This window comes from Haliaeetus albicilla, chromosome 2 (genome assembly GCF_947461875.1).
Source record: "Haliaeetus albicilla chromosome 2, bHalAlb1.1, whole genome shotgun sequence".
In the NCBI taxonomy this organism is placed as follows: domain Eukaryota; kingdom Metazoa; phylum Chordata; class Aves; order Accipitriformes; family Accipitridae; genus Haliaeetus; species Haliaeetus albicilla.
In genome coordinates, this window is record NC_091484.1 from 5,845,775 (window position 1) to 5,866,468 (window position 20,694).

The window sequence follows — 20,694 nt, forward strand, 5'->3', positions numbered from 1 at the left end:
TGTATTACCATACAAACTCTAGCTACATTTAGAGGCAAAATGAAGGTATCATATTTAGCTTTACTTACTCTTCAGTATTTATAGATCTGACCTGCTTAGAGAAGCCAGGGTAATTAATTCTACGTATTAAATTTTAAAAATACAAAGCCACAAATTTGGTTGAAAAATGCCATAATGTTATAAATAAATAAATGGTGTAGCCCATTTATTACAGCATGAATTGGGCAGTCTTGAAACAGAGTTCCAAAACTAAAGATTGTGAAATATTAATACTGTTACTTAACTGCTCACTAAAATAAACAGTTAAGTTTCTGGATAAACATGACTCCCAAGCATTATATAACTCACTACATTTTCAAAGTGTGGTGCAGACATTAATTGACTGACTAATCTTAAACTATCTTTATTCATAGCTAAAGTGTGAAGGTTTTTTATTATTTGACAGACTGTCGTGGTTTAACCCCAGCCAGCAACTAAGCACCACGCAGCCGCTTGCTCACTCCCCCCCGCAAATGGGATGGGGGAGAAAATCGGGAAAAGAAGTAAAACTCATGGGTTGAGATAAGAATGGTTTAATAGAACAGAAAATAAGAAACTAATAATGGTAATGATAACACTAATAAAATGACAACAGTAATAATAAAAGGATTGGAACATACAAATGATGCGCAGGGCAATTGCTCACCACCCGCCAACCGACACCCAGCCAGTCCCCGAGTGGCGATTCCCCGCCCCCACTTCCCAGTTCCTAAACTAGATGGGATGTCCCATGGTATGGAATACACCGTTGGCCACTTTGGGTCAGCTGCCCTGACTGTGTCCTGTGCCAATGTCTTGTGCCCCTTCAGCCTTCTTGCTGGCTGGGCATCAGAAGCTGAAAAATCCTTGACTTTAGACTAAACGCTACTTAACAACAACTGAAAACATCAGTGTGTTATCAACATTCTTCACATACTGAACTGAAAACATAGCACTGTACCAGCTACCAGGAAGAGAGCTAACTCTATCCCAGCTGAAACCAGGACACAGACATATGAGTTTATCTCATTTGCACAGAGAAGCAAATAATTGTGCGCACAATTTATTACGCGTGCAAATTAAGTCTGAGTACTTGTACTTAATGTATGCAATCAAATTTGGAGTTTACTTTGGTTTTAAAATAAAGCCTGTAATATTAAAGAGAGAAAGATAAGAGAGGGTTTCAGTATTCCATAGACTAGCTGATTGGCTGAACCATTTCCATTCTGTTCAAGTGCCCATTCTGCCTAACTTTGGAGATGGATGCTTGTTTACTGATCTCTTCTTTCTTTTTTTTTTTTTACTTGAAATTCTGTCCTTACTGAAACTGGTATACATATACCTGCCCAAAGCTGGGTGGCAAAGTGTGGACAAATACACATTTTCTGGTTTAACTTTTCTCTGTCAAGTTCCCAACTATTTCTACTTCATATCAAAAAAGTCATCAGAAGGTAAATTAATTGCAAAGAGGAAGGAGAAGTACTAAAAGGTAATTATAAATCCCTGTCCATATTTCATCAAAAAGCCCATGCTTTCCCTTCTTTTCCTACTATGTGAAACAATATTCAGCACAAAGACTGAATCTCTGAAGACTTTTAACAAACAAAAATTCTTGTCCTAAGTCTCCAAGTGAGAGACCAGACTTGCCTGTGATTTTAAATAAACCTTCCCAGTGTAACATTATGCGAAAAGCAGAGTTTCAGAATTTTTTTTTTCCTTAATTCACCAAATTTCCTAGATGTACTTGCCTAAACTGTTTTCTCCATTATTAGTAATATGAAACACTGGAAGCCATAGAACAAGAAACTGCAGCTACATTTAAAAAAATAAAACAATAAAAAAATCATAGTTCTCTAACCTTACAATATGAACAGATTTCCTCTTCCATACAAAATATTTTTTCTTCTCCGTTCCAATTTTTTTAGTGAGTTGACTAGTAGACTCTGAAACACCGAGGTACATAAGCAGCATGTATCACAACAGTAGTACTGCTGTGTATGATTTCTGTGGTTAAGATATGGGACTGAGCACTACAAAATCTGGACTCAACTTCCGGTTGTGCCAATGGCTTCCTACAGAAGCTCAGAGAAGGCAATTAATTATAGCTCAATTCCCCATATGTAAAAATATAAGAAACACTTGGGTTTTTTCAATGTTTTCTGTCTTTTTCAAATTACATTGCAAACTACTTTAAGTGGGAACAGTTTCTCTTTATATGCTGCACAGCAACTGGGAAAATAATGCATTATTTCAGATATAGCCCATAGGTATTTCTCAGATGAGACATCTGTGTTTGGAGAATCTGAGCCTGAATCTTTTTTGTAATCTGTGATAGTTCTTCTATGATGCATGAAAACATCTGAAGAGTTAAGGAGGGAAATAGAAATGCCCTTTGTAGAGAGTATACAAGAGACCTGTAATACTTTTCTGTGTGATATATGAGATACTGCAACTCTGAAAAAGCCCTTTTTCACTCATACCGCTTGCTTTGATGGTTGTATACTTAAGACCTAAAAATTTCTTCAATAAGATGCAAATGTATTTAGATATCAATATAAAAATAATAAGTAAAAAATCAATCCTCTATTGTTTGCACAGTGTGCAATGTCATCCCTGCTGCTTTTTATGCCAGAGTATAGTTGCTGCAACTAAATGTAAGTGTGAAGAAAGAACTTGTGTGCACATAACTAGGTTCCTCCTGGTTCATGAGAAAGGATTCCCAGGAACTAGAGGAGCTATAGTATTTAAGACATTCTAGAACTAACAAATTAATTCTGATTCAACAAGGGATAATAGAAACTGTTAGATCAGATAACTAGTGAAAAAGTTTTTCACTGACATGTGATAGACTACCTAGTCTAACTCTGATGTTTTTAGACCTAATCCTTTATGCGTCCCAAGGGTTTTGCTAGTAGCACTGAGAATAAGAGAACCAACAAGCATCTGGAATAGCAGAATAGCAGTGCATTGGGTCTCTGTAATGTGGAAGCAGAGTGCACATTTGCACTGTGTGATGGTCCCTTAGGCTTCTCCATTTCAAAGTGAGATTCTGCCCAATCTTTCTGCTCAGAACCCCAATCTTTCTGCTCAGAACACAATGAATGCAAAGCTGGGAGGAAAACAGGACCCTCAGTTATTACTCAAGGATGCAGAAGTAAAGTATTTCCGATATGATGACCTCACTCTCATAAATCTGGTCTAGGTTATGATGGTGTATAATCAGTATTTCCACTTCCTGGATTAAGATGCTTAAATGTTTTAAGTATCTTTTCAGCAACATTCAGACTACTTGCCAACTTGGGATTTAGGAGAAAAGAGAACTGGAAAACACTTCCCCCCCCTTTAAAGGTCCCTATTTCATTTACAGAACTCTAATATTTGGCTAAATACAAATCTCCAAACACTGGGAACAGTCAAACCTTGGAAAAGCCTAAAAACAATGTTCAACATTAATAGCATACTTAACTAACTGATCTCATTTAACTGCTGCAAAAGTAGCATTAAAATATAACTTCACCAAGCTCTCTCTGGAATCCCAAAAAATAAACGAAGTAGTTAGAGTTTCAGTAAGTAAAATACCCAGGCAACCAGCATAAAGCAGTTTGTGTTAAGCAAGCATCTTGTTGAGTAATATGCAACATAATGATACCACACCATTGTCACAAATCTAAATATATGCAGTACCAAAATTACGCATTCAGAGCAATAGAATCTAGTAAGTCCCACCTATGCAGCTTGCCCAAGTGCACTGTGCCCATTCTCCTCTCCAGAAATGGAGAGATTACTCTCCCCTCCTGGAAAATGCTGAAGAAGAACTGCCATGCATATGAGATGAGTCATGCACCAGGGAGAAAGGCTGCTGGGGTAGGAGGAGATTCTCTACTGCGGGACAGAGGAAAAAAAAAAAGGAGTTCTGTGCTTCCAGTAAAGTTTCTCTGCATCACAGGGACTTGGGGTTCCATTAGATCAGACCAGCGAGGGACTGGGGATTTGATGAGAAAGAAAAAGGCCTTCCCAAAAGCACAATGGACCATTTGTTAAAATGTAACTCGCATTGCAGTACTTGGTAATACAGTGATCATTTTTCTGATGCTGTGTCACAAAAATCCTCTAGCTCTACATTCCCACAAATAGCAAAAGTTCTGGGGAGCCTTATAGGACTGAAATTTGGATTTCAATGTAAAAGGAAATGGGATATTAAGTAAACTAACATTCTGCATGTTTCTAGTCCCTACTGAGTATTCCTGAGTATATTCCCCATTATGTGTGGAACAGTAAGTTTCTGCTGGGACCCCTTTGGTTGGATTTGAACAGAAGCATTCTGACTTTGAGTGAGAGAACTTAAAATATCACAAAGCTTCATATATATGAAACATAGGGTTAAGCCATAAACTGGAGCAAAAGCACTGACTAGCTTATTTAATTTTGGTCGTAAATTAATAGTGTTGGGAAAGGATGTAGGAGATCTCGTATACTTCTTGTTTCAAAAGAAATATGATGCAGGCTAAACAAACTCTGTTAACAGAGCAGACTTGTTGATATGGGAAAATGAAATGGAAACCAAAATCTTTCTGGTGGAAAAAAAACCATTTAACACATGGCCTGGCTCAAGTGTTAGCATCGAATTTGAAAATTTATGCAGCAACTAAAAACATCACAGATAAGCTTACAAGTCCCTGATGCAAGTTGCAGTGATCTAAATGGCCGCAAAGGGATGAGAGCACCAGCCAGCTGACAGGCAGGGCATCAACAGCATCTTTTTCTGTCCTGGCGCTCACTCCCCTATCAATTTCCTTGTGTCTTAAGCCATTGTTTTAAGTTAAGCACATGATTACAAGATTTTCTGAATTATGGGCCTGAAATGAATAGATTTGCAGCAGAAATTACTAGAGCAGATTCAAAAGGTGGCACCAATCTATCTGCACTCCACTTGTACCTGTTTCTCTTTGCCTTCCCTTTGTTCCATTCAAGCATTTGCAGCCCAAACCTGCTATACTTTATTTTTAATATGCTTTTGAGTTTTCAAACCTCCCCTGCCAGTAGCTTCCAACATCATGCAGTTTACCATTGTCCTGATGGTTAAGGAGGAAAAGCATAGCTTTCCAATTGCTAACAAGCACCCTAACACTATGCACAAGACTCAAACTGAGCAAACTTGTTGAAGGAACAAATACGTCAGCAACAAGTGTTAATTAAAATCTTTAGCAGCATAAATCAGCCCTAAAACATTATGAGAAAACAATGATAGGCATATGAAGGGAGTGGCACAGTCTATTCAGGCTAGGTTACAGCTTTAAAACAGAGGCGGGAAGGGGGGGAAGCCCTAGTATAGAGTATTCCTATACTTGATGTTTTATTGCGTTACAACTTTCCCTAGGCATTACTTAGATGGCTGATGTCCTTATATTGCCTGTGAGGCCCTGCTGGGTTACAGGTCATCCTTCAGCCCAAAGAGAGAAAATATAAAAGGAACGTAACACTTCAATTCTCTTCTTAGCATCCTAGAAGAACACTTACAAGAATGTTTCCTGCTATAAAACTTTTGAATTATGATAACTAGAAACATGATGAAGGAGCTTTACGTTTTATGCAGTTGTTCTCTCCTTGAGTTAATTCAGTGCACAGTGCTGCTGATTACACGTGTTATCAATAGAAATAAAAAGGGAGTTAGTGTCTGGCAGCGACATAGTTGTACATCTCTGGAACAGCTATTCTGAAGTAGCTTTAACTCGTCAGATGTTGAAGCGCACCACAGCAAATAGCGTAGAGGCTGAGAAGCCCCCTTCATCAGACTTTTCCAATGAGAATGCTAAGAAATTATGTCAATATAGCTGTTAACAACATCTAACGCTGCTGCTTGCACCACAACAGCTCCTCACCTTGGTACAGATCCTACACTGGAGGAGAAGGAAGACATGGTGGACCTCTGTCAAGGTCCAGCTGAAGAACTCAGTAATACCAATCTTGAAAAAGCATTCTTTAATTGCATGGTGCCAGGGAGGAAAAGTAGCAGCATGGAGAGCAAAGCATGATGGCACCGATGAATACTTACACAAATCAAACTGGATTATCCCAAAATTAAGGAGGGGTGTGTGTGTGACATTTTCACACATTGTCATGGTTGTCTGTATCTCCTCAAGTAATACAGAGTTTTGACATGGTGTGCTCTTCTTCAGTCTGTGGAGCCCTGTCTTTTATGACTACAAATCAAATGAGATTGTCAATCTTTTCTATGCCCTGTGACTGCTGGAAGGATATAATGAGAGCAATATTTTGGCTTCCTGCAACTGTCTCTCAAATAGATGGTGATACAGAAATCTGTTCTGAATTTCATACCCCTGCCCTCTTTAGACTCTGCTTTCTCTCTTGATCCTTACCTGGAAGGATGGAGGAAGGGAAAGAGAAAGGGGAAAGGAAAAAACTATGATCTTTGGAACTAATGAAATCCCTCTTTGCATTACGTTTTCTTAAGTGATTGCTGTCTTTTACCATCTAAATCATCTTCCATCACCTTTTAATTCTTTAAATTAGAACTTAACTAGTATTTTATAATTTTTAAACTTTCTTAACTGCCTCAAAAAATTCCTCTTGATGTCATGGCAGAATGTGGTATTTTTTAGAGTAGTTTTTCAGCTCAGAGCTAACCCCAGATCTACAATCAATTAACTTGTTTCTTTTTATACAAAATTTGATACAACTGGATATTCTGGCCTTCTCCCAAGCTCAGTGAAAACAATGGGACTTTGAACAGCCGTCTTAATGGTAGCAGGGAAGGATGCTGCTGGTTTTAGAACTCTTTCCTATGAGGATTTCCAAATGAAAGTTTTGTTAATTGTGATTCTTCTCCTGTGAATCCGGCATGAAGTCATAGCACAATAAGAATAATTAAATTCAATTTCTTAATAACAACACAGTCTAGAGACAGTCTATAGTTAAGCAAGACTTAAGTATTTTGATATGTGTTTCTCAAATTCAGGACGTATTCCTTTTTAAGGCTTGCTCACTCAGTGTGACAGTGTGCTTAAATAAAGACTGAAATACAAAGTCCAGTGTTCGCTGTACTATAGTAATCCTCATAAAATATTGCTCAGTGGCCATAAAATAGTTCACTTAAATCACAGGCTGAAATGCATTATTTTGTCTAAAAAGAGAAAATAACTGATTCAATTAAAACAGAGAAACATTCATTCCTTCTTATCTTTCTTATACTATTCCCAGTATTCTCTACATTACCATTAGGAATTATATGCACCATTTATATGCTGGAGGAAATTATCTATTTGTCAGTAGAGCCTGCACAGAAAACTGAAGTCCATATTTTCTTCTCGGACCATGACTGTGGCGTCTTAATTGATCACTGTGAGGAGATGCTATTTAATTAAAGTTGCATGTGAAGGATCTAAATCAGTGAATTTGTATCCCTGTTTTAGAATAAATAGCTATTAACTGCCTCTAGTCAAGTTTACTGAACACCTTGTTTATCTTGTTTACTACAGGAACATTTAATAAGATCATAGTGGCGTGTGTTATTTTTTAAGTTTTTTACATGTGATAAAATCCACTGTAGTCTGTAAAGAATATATCTGTTCTAGTAAATCAAGGTTATAAAAGATCTTTTCATTTCTACAGTGAATGCTTTGTGAAGAAAAGCACACTAGAGAAGAAGTTTTATCGTGAAGCCCTGATTGTTCAAGGTTTGGAGTAATTGCAGCTTCTGCTGGCATCAGTCAGGATTGTGAGTGTCCAGAACTTCTCAAAAATCAACATCTAATGCTATTTGAATCAACCAGTTACTTAGTTATTCTGTGCTCTTGCTGGAAGAAGAGGGAGTCCTCTCAAAAAAAAAAAAAAATCCAAACAAACAACAAACCCACAAACAAACAAAACCCCAAAAAACAAACTTCAGCTTTGTTCTCACGTGGGAAAATCGCTTTGAGATTTGTCCTCAAGCAATAGTTCATCAAAAAAATTGCAAATGAAAGCAATAGGAAGGTGAACTAACACTTGCCATCTGCAGTCTATTCATCCTGAGTTCCTTAAACCTGATGTTTACATTACTCAGTATCAGCTAAAAAGGGATTATATGGTCCAGTGATAGAAGATTCTGAACTTCTGCAAGACAGCCAGCAAGTCTTGTAACCATGCTGTGTACAGTCAATACTACTGTTAAGCTGGCGTTTCAAGAGAGAAAAGAAAATGAAGCACTGCATCAGAGAATTTTCTTAGGTAAACACATGAAAAGCTGTATGCTGCCACCTCTACATTCTCAGCTATGTCACTGAAATTTCCTGTGTAAAGCTGGGCTAAAAAAAAAAATACTGTAATTGTATAGGTCAAGAAGAGGAATATAAATTATGTCTTTAAACAAACCCACATGAACACCAGAAAAACCTTTAGAGTATAGGCTGGCTTAATCTCTTACCACATTTTCTACCTTGATATACTTCCCTACACTAGACATAGCCAAATGAATTGGTGCATAATAATCATTGACCATATCATGCATTCAAGAAAATGTTGCAAAACAAGAGTGCATCTCCAGTAGGAATATAGTATCATTCAAATACCATATAAAAGTAGGAATGTTTTTTTAGTGATCAGTTATATCCATATTTTGTTATTGGCTTATTTATCTGTATAATTTAAATGCATGACTTAAATGTTAATGAAAATTAATTTAGTTATTAAATTAACAAAGACGCCTACATGTTCAAACTTACTTCTCTACGTGGTTTGTCTGCAAGCAGGGTTGGGATGTAAATACAAACTTTGTATGTATCATTTAGCGTTCCTAAGACTTTCTTTTGACTTAGAGTCCATAGATAGTTATGTTGGTATTATAATGATAAAATTATTTTCCAGAATAATAAAATAAGGTAAATTACAGTTATGTCATTTAGCATACATAATTCTTACAATATATAAACTGTATTTCAGTTTTTTGAGTAGCCGATTGTATGAAATTGCTCATAGTAAGTGTTTGCTTACAACACTGTTGGGTAAAATATTATTTAAATTAAGTCATTTATGTTTATTTTATTATCATTTTGAAGCATACAGATGTTCAATACTACTTGATAAACAAATTTAAAACCTGAAAAGCTTACCAAACGTGCTAACTCTACTACTAACTATTTATACCTACCTGGACAAAAACCATATGTATTTATCACCTTTTGTTTCTCTCCACATATTGTATGTATAACACAGTACAGTAAAAGACATCTTTTGTTGCATATTAGTATAGCTTCTGCCATGCAGTGGGACACTGTCCTATCTGATGAAGTCTGTATTAGGGGAAAAAAAATGCTACTTAGTATTGATAGTTCTTTCCCCTTACAAAAAGCGTAATAATGTTTATATCTTTGTCTATTTGTCAGACACGTTGTGTGCTTTCTTTGTTGTACATTTCACAAAGGCCAAAATAATTAATTAGCAGAAAATAATATAGAGGAATTAAAATTGAGATTGCATATGCCTTCCTTTCATTAGTCACTTCTGCTTCCAGAAATCAAATGGCAGAAACATACATTCCTCTTTCAGTCAAGATTGCCCCTCTGGGAGTGAGTCGAGCAGTTCATGTTAGAAGCGTCCTTTGTTCCCTTCACTTAGGGTATCAGAACACTTGGGCATCAGAGATAAATCATCTACTGTTTGCCTTAATTTAATTTGTATTTCACTCCAGAGCAAGGTGCTCAGAATTGCTTGATAAGACAAATAAATAGAAGAACTTGAAATAGTTACAAATACTAATATCCTCCTTGGCTCAGAAGGAAGCAGTATAGCAGGTGTAAGAAAATAGCCTGGAATATTTTATTTACTCAGTAATCTGAAAAAGGCTGGAACTGAAGTTCAATCCAAAATTGCATTCAGGGACTGTCTCTTTCAGGTGGATAGTGCCTGACCCAAAACCCAAACCCATTTCTAGGTTTAGAATTCAGTGTAATGGGCAGTGATGATCAACACCCCATTCATTGTCTTAGGCTGTTTTGATTACTCCTCATAAAGAAACGTTCCAGTTCTTGTATGACCAGCTATTCAGATAAACTGAGAGTAAACTGGCTCTTAGCCTTTGCTTCCAGCTTGTTGTTGTGCCTTTCTGTGCAATCACATCACATCAAAGTGATGTGGTTATTTGTTTCCTTTTTTTTTTTTCTACAGGGGTCATGATTGCTTAGATTCTGACAATCTGAAATTACTGAGTCACCACCAACAGACGTTTAGGATTCTTCCTCAAAGTGAAGTTAAGCTGAAAACACCATTAGCCATTGTTCAAGGGGAGAAAAAAAAAAAATCTAATCACAATATTCTATTTATATTCTAGCGATTCGGCTGCGTCCCCCCAGCACCACCCCCTGTGCCCACACTTCATAAGAAGATTACGCTTCTCCCTATGAAGTGAAAATTACCTTCCTGTGGGGAGAAAGCGTTTAATTACGACTCTGCTTCCCCTTGTCTCCATGGCGATCCCCTGCAAACAGCCTGCTTTATCAGACCTCCTTTCCCCCCACCCCAGGAAAGTCATCCATTAGCTGGCAGCGAACCTCGGCCGCCGTGTTACCGGCTGCCCCGCCGGAGCCCAGCGCCCGCCCGCGGGCGGCCCCGGGGACCCCGCCGGTTGCCCGGCGCCAGCCGCGCCCCCCGCACGCTCACTTTGCGGAGGAACGTTTGCGATCGCGAAGCCGCGGGAAGAGCTCCGCTCTTCATCCTCGTCGGAGCTAAACCGCTGCGTCGTTTCAGCGCTGGCTGCGGAAAACACGATCCCGGTTCCCCGCCCGGCCGCGGCCGGCCGGGCTACACAAATCGGCCGACGATCCCGGCGCGCCCCTGCCCGCCCCCCGCCCCGGGAGCTGCCGGGGAGAGAGCCCGGGGCCGTTACCTGGGTGCTCCCCGGCGCCGGGGCCCGCGGGGTCGGTGAGGATGCTGGGGTCACTCTGCGACCTGCCTCGGGGGAGAAAGCAGCCGGTCCCTTCTTCCGACGCAGCCATGAGGTGGAGGGCGGGAAGCTCAGAGGCGGGGGGAGGAGGAGGCGCTCATGGAGCCGGAGGCGGCCGGGGGACAATGGGGACGGGGGTGCGGCGGCGGCGGCGGAGGGGCGTCAGCCGGGCAAGACCAGCCGCGGCAGCATCTTCCCCGGCGCCGTGGGCAGGCTGCGGCGGGGCGCTCCGCCGGCACCGGGCACTCAGGGGGCAGCTTCGGGCGCCTCAAGGAGGGGGGGCCATGCTGCCTGGCGGGGTGGGGAAGAGCCGGGGCGCGGACCGCCGGCCCGGCCCCCCGCCGCCCCCTCCCGGGACGTCCCCTCCCGGGACGCACCCCCGAGCGTCGCTCCCGGAGTCGCCTCAAGCCGCCGCGCTGCTGAGCGCATCCGTTGGAAAACATTGGGATTCTCCCATGGTGCCCCGCGAGCGGCCGTGTGACGTCACGGCGGGGGGGGTCGGGGGGGGAGGACGGGCGCTGCACCTGCACTGCACAAAGGCGGGGGCCGCCGCAGGTGCGCGCGGCTTCGGGGTTCCGCCCCCACCGGGAGCACGTGACTGGGGGCGTGGGGAGGGGCCGCCCCGCCCTCGGGATGCGGGGCGAGGGCAGGGCCCCCCCCCCCCCCCAGTCCCGGTCCCGGTCCCGGTCCCGGTCCCGGTCCCGACCCCGACCCCGACCCCGACCCTCGCAGCACTCGGGGCGCTTCGCCCAGCGGGAGGAAGCGGCGCGACCCTCCGGCACGGGGTGGGGGGGAGGCCGCCGCGGGGGGCTCGGTGTCCGTGGGGTGTCTCCGCCTGGGGCTGAGGGCGGGTGTCCTGTGCGGGGGGGGGGGGTTCCTCTCGCGTCAGAAAGCGCCGGTTCCTCCGCGGCGGGACGCGCGGGGGTCGCGGCTGTCCGCTGCCTGTGCCGCCCTTTGGGCTGGGGGTGGTCGTGTGGGAAGGGAGGTGTCTCACGCTGAGCCCGGGGAAATAGGGCGTTTCGAGTCGGGCTGAATAGTTTGGTTTGGGAGTTTGTTTAAAGGGAATAACTGGTCTTATGGAATTTTTCCTTAAACGAAAGGTGACACCTCCTCGTCTTGCGGTGGGTGCCAGCAGAGGGGCTGCTTGTGTGTACCCGGTGGTCCGGGTAGTATCTTCTTGGAGTTTTGACCTGTAAAAAACAGGGACGCTTTTTAATCGCTCTCCTAGTAAAGTCCTATAGAACGCTCAGCCAGCGCTTGTTGGGATCGTGTGGGCTCTCCCCTCGTTTGTTATAGCGGGGCATCGTTGAGGAGTGTGCGTTAAACATCGCTTTTGTCTTTGTATGGGATTAGCACGTACCTACAAGCAGATTTCTTAGGCTGACTCAGGAGTAATGGTTATACATGAAGCTGACCAAGTTCCTATCGTAAGGCAGGTGTAAGTTTGCCAGATTTTAGGGATGAAACTTTGTGTCAGAAAATTTTCAATTAATGCAGTCATTTGTTCATGTACATGGTTGTTCTTACAGAAATATATGAAAAACATTTTGCATATCTTATATAAAGCAAATGTGTTTTAGCCATTTCTGAAAGCACAGGCAAACCACCCAGTTCTGTGGGGTTGTGTCTTTGTTGTATTTTGGGGGGTTTATCATATCCATCACGCTGAGAAGTGTATTTGCCTTTTTTCTTCAAGCAGGAGTTTCAGCGTTAACCGCCTGCACACATCTCATTTGGGAGTCACCTTTGGGCTATGTATTCCCTGAGGTTTGGTCAACTTTGTCACCTTTTGAAAAAAAGAAGTCTGTGGGCCTGCATTTAACGTAGAGCTTGATAAGAAAATTCTTCAAAGAGTCCATCTGAACAAGGCCTGAGTGTGGCTGTTCGGTATTGTCTGCCCATGGCTGGGGTAAGCTGCTGCATCTAACGGTGAGTTTGAACATTGTCACGAGAACAGAAATTGAACAAAGTGTTTAAAGCAAAATATCAAAGAGTTTCTCATTCAATGAGTAATATCCCTTCTTGCTGTGTATAAGGTAGATCCTAAGGAAAAAGTAGCATGTGGTAGTGTAATCTAAGCTGTATCATAATACAAAGGAATAAATTAAGGTAGCAAGGGCATTCTGTAAGTTGGGTTTTTTTGAGAGCTTAACATTGCTATCTTGACACATTTTCAGTGTCAGTTTTTGTAATTTCTTCTAAGCTTTGCAAGTCAAACAGCTCATCATAATTCCAAAAAGACAGCTAAATGAACCATTTTTATCATGCTATAAAACATTCCCAAGGAAACAAACAAACAAATAAATCCAAACCACGTGTTTAAGGGATGCTTTAAAGAGATCAGGATGAATTTTGTACTCCTTTCCCCCTCAAGCTAAGCTTCTGAGTTGCCATGACTCAACTTTGAAAGGGAGTCATGAACTCTAAAAATTACTTATAATGGTTTATTTTATTGTGCGAATAGATAGTGCAGTCTGACATGAGTACCGGGCCCAGTTTTCAAGTAAGAAAACTCCCCTTCATAGTGAAATAATAAGCCAAATCTGGTTTTAGTCCTAAAAAGAGAGGTTTTTCTCTATAGAGCTTTTAGGTCATGCTAGAAAATGCTGATGGTTTCTAGTGAATTCTGTGAAAGTCTGTTTGTACTAATCGATATACCTGCCTTCTGCAATGAAGAATGATACTGATTTCTTGTATAAAATATATAGTTGAAAAGTACCATATCAGATTTCAGCATTCGTACAAGATTGAAAATATTTTCAACCCAAGAAAATATCTCCAAGACAGCTTTAGTACCCTATAGAAGCACACAAGATAAGACTGATATATTTTTAACCAACTCGCATATGTATTGCCTCCATAGAGAACACTTTATAGGGTTCCTTTGGATCCTAAAATATTGTCTGATAGAAATCAGTCAAACAAGGCTGGAATCTGCCTTGCTGTTTTGACTTAGCTAAAACATTTCATTTTCTCTCATTCCTGCCAAACCAAGCATTGAGAGACTCAGTCTCGGAATAAATCCTAGGTGCTGTGCGTGCCAGCTGATGGAGCTGCCCCTAGGCCACCTTGCTATTTCCAAATGAACCATCATCATGTTTGGGGGAGGGGGTACAAGAAAAAAAAAATTGTATTAAATTATTTAAACCTGTGTTGCTAAATAATGTGTCTTGTGTAAAAAGTGTGATTATCTTCATGTCTTTTACTTTGAAGTTTCACATATAATGATGACGACGTATCTGCGCTTTTCATTTCCTTACCTTAAAGCAGGCTCTGCATTCCTTCTGGGGGGCAAAGCTTTTGACAGGAAAAATAAATGTGAAGCAAAGTCTTTTCTTCATGTTGAAGGACCAATGCCAAAAAGAATGGAGCATTTTCACAGAAGTAAACAGAAGTCGATGGAGGCGTGCACCAACCAATATATTGTAAGTATATTAATTTGTAAACACCTCTGAAGTCCTAATGAAACTAAGCCTGGTTCTAGCTGTGGGTACTAAGCACCTGAAAAATTGTCCTTAAGTTCCCTTTTACTACTTGATACAATTCTATAAATGTCACAAACAAAAATGTTTGAAGGATCATAATGACTATTAGTAGAAACATGATTCTCCTTTTATTTGGTTTATTTTCTTACTATAGCAGACTTGTGGTAAACAAGTTTGCAACATTTTCCCAGAAAGTACAATGATCTGATATGTTTATTTCTCTCTCAGAGGATTTCTAGCCTTTGATATTTACGATGAATAGTTATGATGAGATTTTTCTAGCTAAGTGGCAGATATTTCTGCAATTGGCATCCATTCAGTTGCAGAAAAATACTTCTTAAAATGAAATATTCACACAAGGACACAAAAGAAAAAAAAAATTTATTTGGCTTGATGCATGTTCCACAACCAAACCAATACATGTCCATTTGATATGCCTTCCCTTGATAAAAATTTTTAAAAAGCAATTATATAAATGGTATGCATTATTTGATTAATTTGCTTTCTGTTTGATCGACAGCTGAACTCTTGTTTCATGGCCTAGTTATATAAAGAGAAATCCTAACTTGTGTTAGAAAGGAATGATTCTCTGAGGAGAAAGAAAAGAGGTGAGTCATGTCAGTGCTGTTTTTCTCGAATCAGCAGAATATTAAACAATCTCATTTTCATTAATCTGAAGCCTGCATGTGATCTCTGAGCATAACTCTGATGTTCCTGTGCTGTTATTTAGAAAAATAAGTTCAGGATACATTTGGATTGACAGTATCAGCTATCAGCTTTCATGTTAAAATTGTTTTGATGACCAAGGGACAAATAGCCTTGCTCAGAGCAGTTTTCTTAGATACAGCAACAGAAAGCATTTGTTCTGTGGCTCGCGAGTCTTAACCTAGTTTTTTAGATCTTATGCCAGCTTGTTGTAGTTCAGTATGCTTACAGTAACAATAAAGATGAGCATTGCCATGCTTAAAAGGCTCTTGTCTCTATTTATTTTGTGACTGTTTTTTTTTTTCCCCCCAGATGCTTTCTTGGTAAGGAGGACATAGGGCCTATTTTGAGCCTTTATTTGTCAAGAAGATAAATGCATGTCACTGAGAAGTGACTGCTGGATGATACTTACATCTCAACTCTGTAAGTACAAAGACTTGAAAGATGTCTTCTCCAAGGCATGCTGATGTAGTTGCTACTATGGAAGGCGAATAAAAAGTGAAAAAGGATCAGGGACTTGTTTATTGGTGGCTTCATGTATACATTCACATTCAACATCTCTGATACTCAAAAGCTATTCTAGGAATCACCCGTCTGATTTTCATTTTTGCTTTCTCGCACAGCTCTGGTGCTCGCTCTGTCATAAGTGAAGGAACAGGAAAGGAAGAGGCAGGGAAAAAATGTAAAGGGAGACAGTCAGCTCAGCTGCCCGCCTTCTTGACAAAACAGCTCTACTCACTTAAGTCCCTCTAGGTAGCAGTGCAATGGCAATGAGAAGGGGAGCATCTACTCTTATGTCAGTTATTCCAAATTATGCAGCTTATACTAGTAACAGCAACGTATCAGTTTATGGGGAGGGAACTTGTATCTGTGACATGCCAAGGCCAACAGAGAGTTACAGGGATGTGATTACTGTGCATAATAATCGTGCGTAAGAAGCAAGGAAAAGGCAACTGTGTGCGGAAGACAGTAGAGGACTCCTGCGGCGCTGTCAAAGCCAGCAAGGCTAGAGGTGATGTGCCGTGTAAGTATTGTTTGTGCCAGTTTGAACCCTGAAGGGATGAATCTGATTTTCCTCTCCATTTTTTTGTCCCCCTTAGACTTCAATATGTCTGAGGGAAAGGGGCATAATATCCAACTTCCATAGCGGGTCCAAATCTTCCTCCTTTCTGCATTGCCTTTTGGGGAATGAACATTCTCGTATACAGATCTTTCTCTTTTTTTACAGGCACAGTGTTCTTATGAAGACCTATGGCTGGAAGGTCCTTATTATTCTCACTTTCATCCTGAAAGCATTCCATGGTCTCAGATATCCAAAACTATGAAAAACTGTGGACATGGGAGGTCTGAAAGCCATGTCCAGTGTAGCCAAGACCCTGCAAGCTCTACTAATTAGTATGGGAAAACCCAGTGAAGTATTTCTTGTTACATTGTAACATAAGTGGTACAGGTTTTAGACTTCAGGATAATAGCAGTAGCTTAAAGAAATTGGTGCGTGTTTGTAAGTATAAAAAGTGCAACGTAAGGTCCCAGAGAAAGTTTGCCACCGGAGTTAGGAAATTCCACTTTGAATCATTAAATTGTCCTTTCTCACATTCAAGGGCGAGAAAATACGCCTGATCTGCGTTTTAATGGGTGTGATCTGGCCCGAACCTCTAGGCCTGGAGGCGTCCTCACAGGTGCGAGGTCATGGCTCAATACTTTCCGCTGACTTCACTTGACCCTCAGCGTCTCTTTCCCCGCAGGGTACCTTGTCCCTACGCGTGTGACCTCCCCCGTTAAAACGCTTTTCGCCTGAGGACCGACCCTCGGTTCCCCGGCGGGGCCCGCAAAGGCGGCGCCCGCCCCGTCTGCGCGGCGCGAGCGGCAGGGGGCGCGAGCGGCAGGGGGCGCGAGCGGCAGGGGGCGCGAGCGGCAGGGGGCGCGAGCGGCAGGGGGCGCGAGCGGCAGGGGGCGCGAGCGGCAGGGGGCGCGAGCGGCAGGGGGCGCGAGCGGCCCGCGGGGACGTCACAGCGGGTAACGGCCGCCGGCGCGCGAGGAGCCGTCTCCCCTCACAGCGGCGGGGCCCCCGGGCACCCTTCCTAGAGCTGGGGGCGGTTGGCGCTGAGGGGAAAGCTCCGCCAGAGGTACGCGCCCCACGGGCGGGATTTCTTCCCTGCTTTCCCTTCAGGCTTTCGACGGGGTTTAACACAACCTGCTCAAGGGCCGGCGCTTCGCCGGGGCTTTGCCCCGTCCATCCTGTTGGGCGGAGGCCGAGGAAAGCCTCTACCCAAGAATCCCGGTCCTGCCCCGTGTGTAAACGCTGACGGGTTTCACCAGGGTTTGTCCCAACTTGGCAGGTACTTGACCCTGGAGTTTAACTTCAGCTCCGTAGAATCGGGAACCTCACTTTATGAAAACATTTTAGGCTCATATAACACTGTATAAATATTGTGGGTTAATAGTTTGATCATATCAACTGTTTAAAAACTTTTTTTCCCCCCCTCCTGATTTAATAAGGGGAGTAGGGATGGCTGCTTTCCCAATGATTTCCAAGCAGCTGGAAACAGTGGTTTATGTTTAGACCTTTGCTTGCTAACAATCCACAGGTGAATGTTTGATTTCTGTCATAACTGAAATTTGTAAAAATCTAGCACTTTTCTTCACACTAAAAATAGCCAACACAAGCTAGTGAAGGGTTTCTAACAGTCTTAACTTGCCTGAGTACTCTTAAGTCCAGGCTTGGCAGTGTTAGTGAAATGAGTGTCAGAAGGTGTTGTGGAAAGCGTGCTAGTCACCTTCCTCACTTCATGTGTCCAGCAAAGAAGAAATACCGGAGGAATAATTTGCACTCAATTGAGACTTCGTTAGGAAAATCACTGTGCTCCATTTCATGCTTCTAGGGCTGTGATCCTGAAAGTGTTATGGGCATTAATAGGCGCTGTGGCAGATATGCTTCTATCAGGGTGGTCTGTTTAACTCCTTTCCTCATTCTGCCTGGCTGCAGTATGTTCAGAAGCTTTTTTCTTCGCCGGTTGTCATCTTGCATGCCAGGCCTGAAGTACGTGAGGTCTTCACTAACACAACCCTTTCATTGAGCAATTATGTCTGTCAGCTTTTCTTATATAAATTATTTTCTTTCCATTATTTAGGTTTCAAAATCACTTGAATGTATTGAAGAGAAAAAATGATGGAAGCTACTTGACTTAGTATACTAAGTGGGGGAAGTTCACAAATGGCTAAAACTTGGCATCTACTACTAAGTGATTTTTGGATTATTAAAAAAAAAAAGACTGCTTGCCACTTGCTTATGAAAGTCTTATTTAAGTGATTGTGATCATTTTGTCCCAAGAACAGGTGGGCACATGCCTGGGAAGGAATTGTGGTTTGGAAGAAAGGTAGAAGGCTTCATTCTAAACTACAATGTGATCCACTGTACTACTGGAGAAAGCATGAAACTGTGTTTACATTAGTGCTAGAAATTAACACATCACTTAGGTTTATCCATAGTTGCAGTCTAGGCCTTTTTTTACATACTCTGTCTTTTCTCTATTATGAAACAGAGACTCCTTAGGATGTATGGAACAATGAACAGCTGAGTAAATTGTATTTGTACACATGTATTTCAAGTACTAGTAACCACCATAAGACCCCTACATTTAGTACATTATGTGATTTTTTTTTTTTATCAGCTTGCTTCAATGAGATCAACAAATGCAGTATTACTAGAATACATACAGTTTGCAGGTTGCTGCAGCTCCTGTGCTTTCCATATATCTCACTCACATCATTGGATCATGGGTTCCATCTCTCAGAGGGTAAGCAATACATGACCACAGTGCAATAGAGACAAATATATTGTAATTATTGTAGTTTCATTGTATTTTTATTGTAATTATTGTACATTTGCTTTCTCCTTGCAAGTAGTAAATTGCTTAGAAAATAAGTAGACTTTTTTAATAACTATTTTTAGTACTTAAATTCCATTAGGAAATAAAATATATATGAAAAGAAAAACCTTTGTTTTGCTTACACTTTGCTGTTGGAAGTGTTTGTATTTTAGAAGCAACATAGCTCATTTTTTCAGGGATAAGTTTGGATAACTTGTACCCTTATCAGAGATGTCCTTTCTTTTTATTATGTATTGTATTCAGACAGTACCTTCTGATTCAGATCTCATCTTGCTGTTACCCAATCTGAAATAATTTTGATGTATAACTTTTTCAAATTAATTCAAATAGTGAAGATCATTCAGTTGTCAGCAGAAGCAGAAAGGGAAAATTGGTGTTGTGTGCTAATTAGATGAGAGCTGAGGAATCTTTGCTGTAGAGTTGCGGGACAAAATTCTAATTCCACTCATGTTAGTCTAAGTTTCAACATTTACTTCAATGGCATTTTGATATCATCTGCATATCAGTTTCATTTCTTGTGTAACACAGGACTTTGGCTGGTATTTCACACACTGACCATGACACACAAGAAATTTGGCAGCTGCAGAGTTAAAATACTTTTGGGGCCAGTGACACATGAAACTAGTGACAGAGCTGCCTTCAGTAGATCACAGTTTGCAGTTCTTGGTGACCCGAAATCTACTGAAGACCGTAATAGTCAGGATTTATGAGCATCTCACAGAAGACACAATCTCATATAACTCGGAGCTAAATTGGGCTTGTCTTCATGGGAGGAAATACAGGAAGTCTAGAGTCGATCAGCAGCTGAAGGCAAGAGGCTGAAAGATCAAATTGATTAGAACTCATAATAAGCAAGGTCCAGGATAGCAGAACAGTATCTGTTTTGAGATTGAAGTTGTGTATTGCATGACTCCCCAGAAGTCATAGCCACTGGTTCCAGTTGTCATACTCAGGTGCTACATAGTGTAACAGAAGAGTCAGTGAACCTGCAGCGTGCAGAACTGATTTAAGAGAATTAAGCTTGCTGTTTGAGCTTGCCCAGGGAGGAATGCATTGATCACTCCATGGTCCATGTTCCTACTTCTCTGAGCGCTTCTGTGTGTTACCTAGGTTTATATGTGTCTGGGATAGAGTAAACCTTGGGATGGTTCCATCCATTCAATTTCCTGCTCACCAGTTCCTGAAACAAGACTTGAGAAGGGAAGCAGAACAGCTATAAATAAATTCCAGGAAATTTTAGTTTAATTTTACGGAAAACTAGGACTGAGTACCATTCCTACATAGTAAAGTTACTGCTTTCTGAGAGATGAAGTAAGGATTTATGTAGTGTTTTGCATCCTTATTTAGGCAAAATATGGATGTGCAGTAAGATTATTGCTGCGGAGGTTGTGCTTCTGCTCTTTTGCAGATGTAGTAAGTCTTCTTGAGAAACCATTCTTCAGCAAAAACTGAGCTAACTTTTTTTACTTTTTAAGTATCATTTTTCTGACAGTTGTGTATGTTGCCATGACAGGAAGCAATCTTAAAACAATCTGCTCATCTACTGTATGCTGTTTCTTAATGGTGCAGATGCCATCTTGCTGCAAATTTTGGAAGGGCAGGCTTCTTAGCAATTTAAACATAACGTATTTGATGGACAGAGGTGGTGGCTGTTTTTCTA

General features: G+C 41.4%; 1 protein-coding gene and 1 long non-coding RNA gene across 4 annotated transcripts in view; one reads left to right on the plus strand and one right to left on the minus strand.

Annotated features, from left to right (window-relative positions):
• Positions 1-11,433, minus strand: part of PHACTR3 (phosphatase and actin regulator 3) — a 116,362-nt gene extending 104,929 nt beyond the window's left edge. The window contains exon 1 of one of the 2 annotated variants that reach the window (XM_069804104.1): positions 10,898-11,433. In XM_069804104.1, coding sequence (XP_069660205.1) covers positions 10,898-11,006 — 109 coding nt within the window. In that variant the 5' untranslated portion in view covers positions 11,007-11,433. The remainder of the gene's footprint in view (positions 1-10,897) is intronic. The other variant, XM_069804109.1, reaches the window with a different exon arrangement.
• LOC138689341 (uncharacterized) overlaps positions 1-16,950 on the plus strand; it is a 108,956-nt gene extending 92,006 nt beyond the window's left edge. Inside the window, exons 2-5 of one of the 2 annotated variants that reach the window (XR_011328231.1) lie at positions 12,654-12,883; positions 14,225-14,379; positions 14,960-15,047; positions 15,457-16,950. This is a non-coding gene — a long non-coding RNA (uncharacterized lncRNA). Of the gene's footprint in view, positions 1-11,803; positions 12,884-14,224; positions 14,380-14,959; positions 15,048-15,456 lie in introns of those variants that run through there. The other variant, XR_011328230.1, reaches the window with a different exon arrangement.
• The last annotated feature ends 3,744 nt before the right edge of the window (positions 16,951-20,694 follow it).